Source organism: Astatotilapia calliptera, chromosome 13 (assembly GCF_964374335.1).
Source record: "Astatotilapia calliptera chromosome 13, fAstCal68.1, whole genome shotgun sequence".
NCBI lineage: Eukaryota > Metazoa > Chordata > Actinopteri > Cichliformes > Cichlidae > Astatotilapia > Astatotilapia calliptera.
The window spans coordinates 7113266-7122542 of NC_137434.1; the positions used below are offsets into that span (position 1 = coordinate 7113266).

General features: G+C 41.6%; 1 protein-coding gene across 1 annotated transcript in view; it reads right to left on the reverse strand.

Moving 5' to 3' along the window:
* dntt (deoxynucleotidyltransferase, terminal) overlaps window positions 1–8979 on the reverse strand; it is a 96651-nt gene extending 87672 nt beyond the window's left edge. Inside the window, exons 1-2 of the mRNA XM_026190400.2 lie at window positions 8786–8979; window positions 713–887 (exon numbers count right to left, since the gene is read on the reverse strand). Coding sequence (XP_026046185.2) covers window positions 713–887; window positions 8786–8979 — 369 coding nt within the window. The remainder of the gene's footprint in view (window positions 1–712; window positions 888–8785) is intronic.
* Between the last annotated feature and the right edge of the window lie 298 nt (window positions 8980–9277).

Consider the following 9277-nt stretch of genomic DNA (forward strand, 5'->3'; position numbering starts at 1 on the left):
GTATTTCTTTTCTTTTTTTTTCAATGTATCACATTAGTCCACACACAAATCTTTTTTACGCACAAACAAATTCTTTTTACACATACAAATCCTGATTTACAAGTACAAAGCTGATTTGCAAGTACAAAATATTTATGGCCACATTTTGAGCCCATACAACGGACCGGCAACGCATTTCAACGGACCAGTAACCCATGGCAACGCATGGCAACGCATGGCAACGCATGGCAATGGACCGGTAACCCATGGCAACCCATGGCAACGCATGGTAACGCATGGCAACGCATGGCAACGGACCGGTAACCCATGGCAACGCATGGCAACGGACCGGTAACCCATGGCAATGCATGGCAACGGACCGGTAACCCATGGCAACGCATGGCAATGCATGGCAACAGACCGGTAACCCATGGCAACGGACCGGTAACCCATGGCAACGGACCGGCAACGGACCGGCAACGCATGGCAACGGACCGGTAACCCATGGCAACGCATGGCAACGCATGGCAACGGACCGGTAACCCGTGGCAACGCATGGCAACGGACCGGCAATGGACCGGCAATGGACCGGCAACGCATGGCAATGCATGGCAACACACGGCAACGGACCGGTAAGTTGTTTTTCAGTACGTAATCATATCCGGTTTTGTTTGTAGTGCCATCTAGTGCTAAACACTTATTAGCCATTGTGCCTGATTTGCAACACACAAACCTGTATAAGGTGTCTGGTCTCCACAGCAACAGGTTTCCCCTCTCTCATGCTGTCAGTGAACCAGCTGATGTCCAAAACGTGCATGACGGGCAGATTCTTCACAGGCCCTCCTTTTAGCCACGCCCAAAGAGATGAGGCCTGGCTATCCTCCGACACCACGTGAGTCACCACATCGCTGTGGGGAAGTGGAAAAAGAGCCGTTTCAGAGCACGTTTGGCAAATTCTATACAGCGAATGCCGGAATAATATATATATATATATATATATATATATATATATATATATATATATATATATATATATATATATATATATATATATATATATATTTCTGCTCCAAGAATATTCATATTCTCATTTCAGAGACCTTAAAATCTATTGCTTTTTTTTTTATTGCAATTGATAAAAAAAAATATGCTACGGTTTGCCCGGGTTGGTTGAAAATAGTATAATGGTGGTGGTGAGAACGAAACACCACAGAACCAAAAGAAACATTTAAAACAAGCTAAAATGCTGAGAGGAACTGCAGAAATCCTGTTATTACATGCAGAAATGCAAACTGTGTCGAAATCTAAGCAGCCTCTTGTGTTTAGGGTTATTATAGTGAAGTAACACTTAACTCAAGACTAAAAATGTAAAATGGGTTTTTAAAACTAATAAACTGTTGGATCCTGTGTAGTATTTTTCTGTAGATCAGGTCATCAAACATATCATATTAGCAAAAGCCAAAACTAACACTGAACTAATAAAAACTCAACTAAAACTGAACAATAAGCGTTAAACTGAAATAGACAAACTAGAACTGAACTGACCTGAACAACTTTTTTCACATTTTTGAAGTGGAAACACTACTTTGTGAATTTTTGGACATGGAAATCACAGATTAACTCAAGATGTGATACTAACACAACACGCTACTTTTGCCCCTCTGAGTTTCTTCTCCTTCACTAAAGGTTAGCTTAGCATCACATTCAATTGTTAAGCACCACCACAGGTTTAATGAAGTCGTGACTCTGGTAAGTTAAATATAAAATATAACATAAATACCTTGCAACAATAGTTTAACTGCAGAATGGCATGGACACTCTGCAACTTTTCTTTTATACTGGAATACAACCAGAATACAACCAACGAATTGCCTATTACAAAGAAGCACATCGCACCAGTGCAGATTGCCTCAGACTGATTGCAACATGATTACAATCTGCCTCTCTGTTTAAAAACCGAATAGCTGTTATTTGGAAACCTTTGCCAATCTGTCTGAGAGTGGTTGCAGTGTGTTCAAATAACAGGCAGCTGTTTGGAGAAAGGTTGCCTCCCACCAGGTGACCTTTGCAACACTTTAAACCAGGGGTGTCAAACTCCGGTGCTTGAGGGCCAGCATCCTGCCTGTTTTTGAGATATCCCTAATTTGCATGTTATCCAAATTTGACCAAGAACCAGTGACATATCATCTTTCATGAATTTTAGCTAATCTTTGACAAACATTTTCTAACCACAAACAACAACAAAAATCACAAAAGCAAATGTCAAAACTGAACGACACGGGAGCTTTCTGGGACTTTTTATGGATTAGTAGGATGCCTTCATCTTATTTGATCGAAAGGTTTCCTTCGCTGCTTGTCTTAACAAAAAAATGTTCACGTCTAGGACTCGGCAGCTTTTAGAAAGAGCAAGGGGTGCAAGCGAAGCTTTTGAAATGCAGCTCAGATGTCAGCATTGCAGTCTAACTTGTGTCATTCTGGGATCGACACTGGGTAAACAACAATCACCACAGACCCCCAGTGCCTCTCTCGATTGTTTGATAGCTGAACTCATTCAGCCAGTGCATCTCCACCGAGACCATCTCAACAGGCTTTTTATCAAGGCCTCCTCCCCTGTGCTTCCTGCCTCAGAATATACAACCAAACCCAATCAGGCTGCCCAGCTGTGCATAATCACACTCGGCATGCTCCTCCTCTTCTTCTTCTCTCTTAGCATGGATAAAACGGTGGAAAGACTCCTTATGGGAGGTCCCAGCAGAGCTCAGACTGAAGCCTAATTGGTCAAATCACTGGCAGTCTGGCCACTGATTGTTAGTGTTTTGCAGAAAAATCCTCCTTGTCCTCAGTGCAAAGACATGCTGAAGGAGCTTCTCAAACAGACACATTTGAGCGGCACAACTATGATCTCCAAAGGCTCAACGTGAATGATTGTCTAACCACAGTCATCAATATTTGGCTCTTGGGTTGCTTTCTCTCAAAAATCAAAGTGGTTTGAATTGTCTATTTGGACCGAGACTTAAGATTATGAAGAAAAAAAACACTCTTTTCCTTCAAACTATGTTTGTATATCCCCAAAATTCAGACCCTTATCTTAATATGTAGCTGAACAGAATGTGAAATGGCAGATTGACATGCAAATGAGCAAGAAAGCAAAGCCAGAACCAGACTGTTCTTCCCTGAATCACTGGGACTCTGAGCTCAGACACAAGGACAGGCCAAAGTCAATGGGCTTTGATATGGAGAACTCTCTTGAGTCATCTTTGTGCCCAGTTCCTGTCAGCAGCTTCCCTCTGTCCTTTCCAAAAGTGAAAACAAGCTAATCAAAGACTGCGAATGCCCGGAACAGACTTTTACACCACAGTGAGGTTTTTGTTTGCATATACATGATCAGTAGTGCAATATATTTTCATTATAATGATAAAATAAATGCATCAAAGAGATAAGCTGTGGACTTGGCTAATTTGATTTAGAGTTTTATCTAACTTGTTTGTTGATAAGAAGCCTAAATAAGCTTTTTAAAATACAAACTGTTATTTTTAACTGAATGAACAGAGGCGTAGTTATGGAGCAGGTCTCTGTACCCACCTAAAAGGAACTATCTGTAATAAAATCTGAAAATAGTCTTGGAGTTCACCATTACACCATTACGGTGTTTGCTTTGTCCATCCAAAAGTCCAAATATCTTAATTATGATCGCTACTGGAAGGAAAATAATTTTTCTTTTATTAATCCACATTTAAAAAGCTGGAGCTCTGAAAGGTTAGTCTTAAATAAAGTATAAATAGATTAGATCAGTGCACTGTATTCCCTGTGGGACCCTGACGCCATGAGAATGGTGTCAACCTTTAAATGTAGGAAATGCACATGAGGAGAGGAAGCTATAAGAGGAAGATATTTTTATAGTACTTTTCAAGCAATGGCAGTTGTTCGAGGCTCTTTGCCTAGTCTGTCTCTGATGGCGAAATGGCCTGAAAATGTCAGCTGACAATATAGTAACCATCCAAAACACAGTGCTCAGTAATATAGTAACTGCAGGGCATCAATCCAACTTATTTATTCAAGAACTATTTGTTGCAAATCTACAATGCAATACAATAACTTTATTTATAGAGCACATTTAAAAACCAACGGTAGATCTAGGTGTGACCTACTCTTAAAACAAAAACTAGTGAAAAAGGTTAAATGTATTGCTAAAGTAACTCCTGCCATCACTCCAAATAACTGACAACTTTTTTTATATAAATAAAAATATCTCTTATTGAAATAAAAGCTGGAGAGAAGCATAGTAATTGACCAAGCCATGACTTCCAAAGTGCATTTCAAGAACACACGATACAGTATATGTAGTTGTATGACAATAACTTTTAAAAAGAGACTACACTCAACCCAGCTGCCATCACCACCTCCATGCTCCTCGATTCATTTATGTCCATATCTTTTTGGATGTTGACACAACTTTTGTAGTTTTGACACAAGGAGGAGAGAGAAAGACTGGGAAGCACTGCAAAACTGTAGTATAGCCGCAGAATTCCTCCTGCTACCTTGTATCAGCAGCCACATCATCAAGAAACACTAGAGATCCAGTTCCACATGCTAGTCGTACATGCCCTTTCTATACCCTTACCATTTTTAACAGATAATGTGGTATGCTTCAGATCATGAGACGTTTCTCTCCTTTTCCATACCTTTCTCCTTTTCCATTTTTGGTAAATCTCAGTTGCAACTGCCAAAACCATTGTCCAATTACTTTTGAGCCTATGAAAGTGGCGGTAAGTCTTAAACAGCACTGCTAATATAGCGCTTTTGTTGCCCGAAGTTAAAAATTCTCAAATTCAATTGCATACAAATTGTTTGATTTAAAATCCAGTGTGGTAGTGTACAGTGAAAACAAATAAATGAATAAATGTGTTAGTGTCCACAAAAAAAGTAACAAAAAGAATGTGAAGGTAGCCTGCGAAGTGATTGCTAGCTTGCTAGCTTGACGTGGGTGTCGAGGTAAGGCTTTCATTGGGAATGAAGGTTCAGTGGGAGGGAATAGTTAGTAGTGGAACTCGGGTAACATATGTTAGAATACGAGCATACGATAAATATTGATGCATATTGAGCTAAATGTTTTTAATTCTCTGCCACTGATTTTTGTTTTACAGCAGCTGCACCAAAGGCTCACGTGCACAGTCACATCTAGGGTTGCCAACTCCCTGAAAAATAAATAAGGGACACCTCGTGGCCAGGGCCGGGCGACCCAGTTGTCTTCACCCTTCCCAGTGTGGTGAATTTTCTAGCTCTTTTTTTGTGTGTGAAATTATTTTTTTAACCATTTGACTTGAAGTTGATTTAAGTAGATGCATATTCTATTCTTTGTGATATGAACACATGTGAAACAAATGATCATTTAGCCATTTATTTTTAGCTCAAAATGACAACATTAACACAATAAAACAGGTCTCTTTCTTAAACAGAAGCCTGTCATGCTTAACTTTTGAGAATATAAGTAAATCTTTCTTTAAAAGCACTCTGTCCTGCTTAACTTAAAATAATAGAAAACAATAGAAAGAAAAACATTCTTGTAACAGTGCACATTTAGTGCATTTAGTACAATTGGCTTCAGTTGAAATATTATTTCAGCTTTTCTAATGCTAATCTGCTGCTCCTGTTTGCAAACCCGCTTGTTCCCATGATTACGCATCTTAACTCATCATCATTATTCATCTATGTATTACTTTTATGTATTAGTCATCTATTTGTTGTAATCATCTATCCTTGCAGTTGTTTATTACACAAAATAAGTTATATTATCACACTTCTGGCCACATAGCGCTGATATTCACTGCACATGCCCATATTAACTTTTTCCAGCCAGGTGTTTTCCTTTTCCCATTCTTCCCTTTCTCTGAGGGGAACAAACATTGCTGCTCTAACGCTGGGCTCACACTGTGCGGTTTTTGGCCCATTTTGAGCCGATTTTTGAGTGATCGGACCGATTTTGGCCTTCGTCGTGTAGTATATGTCGGGTAACGAGAAGCGATTAACACCTCACGACCAGCTCCCGATCATCAATCGCTTGTGAAGGTGTCACCACAGGCGCTCACACTGCTCACGCGCAAACACGTAAACGTCGGTGAAAAAGACGGAGCAGCACAGCAGTGCAGCGTGTGATCTGGACACAAGCGATGGAGGCACAACTTGTAGAACTTCGAAAAGGCTCGGATGAGCTTTCCAATGTGGCCTCAAAAAATGATCACGACCACAACAACCGTGAAAATAGTTGGATTTACATTGCTGCTCAATCACAGCTGCCTGATCAATGTTTTTCATTAGCAATTTAGCAAAGTTGATGGTGGTGGTGTGTGTCTGTGTGAGTGAAAGACAGAGAGGGAGAGAGCGACAGATTTTCTGTTATAACCTTCATGTTATGGAGGCACAGTGTGAGCACTCAGGTCGCATCAGAGCATCGGGCCATATAGTGTGAGACCTGCATCGTGACCTACCAACGTCTAACCCCTGCGAGTCAATCGTGCAGTTTGAGCAGGAGCTGAATAACGTGACTGAAAAAATCGCACAGTGTCTGCCCAGCTTTGGGTGTACTGTCGTCCGAGACTTGCACCGCAGTGTCAGCGTTTGTTTCCCTGTTGGCCATGCTTGTTGTTGTGGTCATCTGTTGTCTTCCAGTATTTTCTCCGTAAGCGACCTTTCCTCGACCAATGAGATGAGCAGTAATCTGAATTGTCATACTCGAATTGTCATAAGTGTGCTGTCAGCTCATTGGTCACAAAGCAGGAGAGGGGCTGGGAATTATGTTTTCAAACAAAGCGTTAATTCCATAAACATTTATAGACTACTTTTGATTCTCACTGTATTACGGGACAAAGTGCGTCCCTTATTAGCTCAATACGGGACGTGTGCTTTTGTTTCGAAATACGGGACGATTCCGTATTTTAAGGGACGGTTGGCAACCCTAGTCACATCCAACATCATATCTAACTGCTGTGACAAATTCAAGGATAAAACATCGTTCCTCAGAAAACAAAGCGTTTGGAAAATGGTGCCTATGACCTAAACTTATGGGGTAAGTACGTGTCTGTGTGTGTGCGTGTGTGTGTGTGTGTTATTCCCATTTGCGAAACAGCATGTAATGCAGCTCATTAGTCACCCAGGACAAACATGTCAATATTTTGATCCATGTTCATGCGCGCAGGACTTGAAATTCATACAGTGTGGAAACTTCTGTGCATGTGCGTCGTGTGATTGTGTGTGTCTGTGTGTACGGGCGTGTTCCTTTATGCTCGGAGGAAAGCAGGCAGCGCATCTGACCATATGCTGGAGGCAGCCTGCCTATAACGTGTGTAAGACTAGGCACGTGAGGTGTTGCTATCAAACTGCAGCTGATAGCAGTTTTGTCGGCTTGCAGAATTAATGTCAGTTTGAGGCGGGCACGCTCTACTTCCTGTCGTTGGTTTCAAACAATTGTATCAAGCCAAGTGTAACCGTAGGAGCGCTCAAGCTGTGTTTCTGGGAATGCTGCCATGGCCAAGCTGGTGCACGGCTGGCAGGCCCACTTAGACACGCATTTAAACATGCTCTCTCTGTCTCGCGCACAAACACACACAGGCTCTTACGCTGGTTATAGCATACTCATTGGGACCCTTTGCCTAAACCCTGTACATACACCCTACATCATATGCTCAACTTCAACCATTTTTCAACCTTGAGCTAATGTTAACTTAGAAGGAGAAATTGCCCTCACTTTACATGAAAGCAAAGCAATGAAAAACACAAACAAAAACACCTGCTCACCAGAGGAGCTCAAACTCTGAGCTTAACGCCCAGCACTGAAAACAAAGTCGACTTCTAAATAACGGGATGTTGCGTTAACAAAGAAGCCTGACTCTAAAGCATCTCTGGTGTCAAGCGGAGGACTTCTGCTGTGCTCACAGTTTGGGACTTTAAAAAGATACTTTCAATTAGAGGCAGAAAAAACGACGGAGGCACGCTGCGTCTGTAATTACCGTGCAATAGATGAATCATCATCCCAAGGAACAAGCTCACAGAACATCTCTTCTTTAGTGAGACTTAACAAAAAAAAAACTTTCACCAAACTCATTAAAAAGTTTGCGTGTGCTCTGTTACCTTTCTTCTATTGTTTGTAGTTCTCTGGCTGCCAACAAGCTGCAGCTGGTTTAGCCAATTTCTTGCCCCTGCTTTTAACGTATTTATGTGTGGAGCTGTGAGTAATGGCTCAGGGGGGGGAATCCACTAAGGTGTAGAGGAAGCAGGATGGATGCCCTAACCCTTCTTAATTAACTATTCATGAGACAATAGTCGCTCTCTATTTAGCTAATTGGACCATAGCTTCTAAGAAAAAAAGAAGTTTGCAGGAAAGTGTCAAAAAGTAACTTTGGATGTCTCAGTGTTGAAGTCCTGGCATGTTTTTCCCACTCCAATCAGTCAAAAATTCTGTGAACAGGCAATTATTCCACAAAATTGTAATTGTATTTTTTTTTCAGATTATAATAAAACTTTTTGTAGGCATGGAAAGTATTTAATTTTGAAGTCATAAGCTTGACTGCCAGAAAATGCTTCTGCTGAATGCTTCTAGGGTTAAACTAGAGGCCTCAAAAGTCAACCGCCAGGTCAAACCACTCTGTTTGCTTCCAGCAAATACAAACCCAGAAAATAAAAGTGTACCCACTCCCCTCCTCCCCTTACACTAAAGCTCTTTTCAGCTTCACATTGAGAAAAGCTTTTAGGTGGCAAGCCCTGCTAAGTCTGTGAATGACACAAATGGCAAGCTTTTTTTTGGTTCCCAAACCTGAGGACGTCTTCCACAATAAAGCCCTTTGACCTGGCCAGCTCGGTCAGAAAGCTTCTCCTGCTGCGGCCCATTTTCCTCTCCACCAGGTACAGCCTGACATCCTCAAACTTCACCCTTTCACGCCTGGGAGCGCTTGCTTCGGCCGGCCTTGACCTCTTCCTCGCGCGAGGCACAATAGGAGTGTGGAACATCTCTGAGATGAGCTCTCTAAAGTATTTCTGCACCTCTAGGAATCGCCGCTTTTGTGAGTTTGTGTCGGTGTTGTTGTGCGCCACTTAACTTCCATCCAGGAAAAAAAGAAACACCTACTTTGGTAATGGTGCAGTTGTTTTTTTCACTTGTGGCTCTCTCTCTCTCTTTTTTTTTTTTTAATATTTGGGAGCAGAGTTGGTGAGAGCTGGCAGACAGGAAAAGCCTCTGGCAACAGGTGTTGAGGATTTGGTGTTTACCAAAAACCACCTGCCAAGATCGAGTGATTGAAGATGTGAG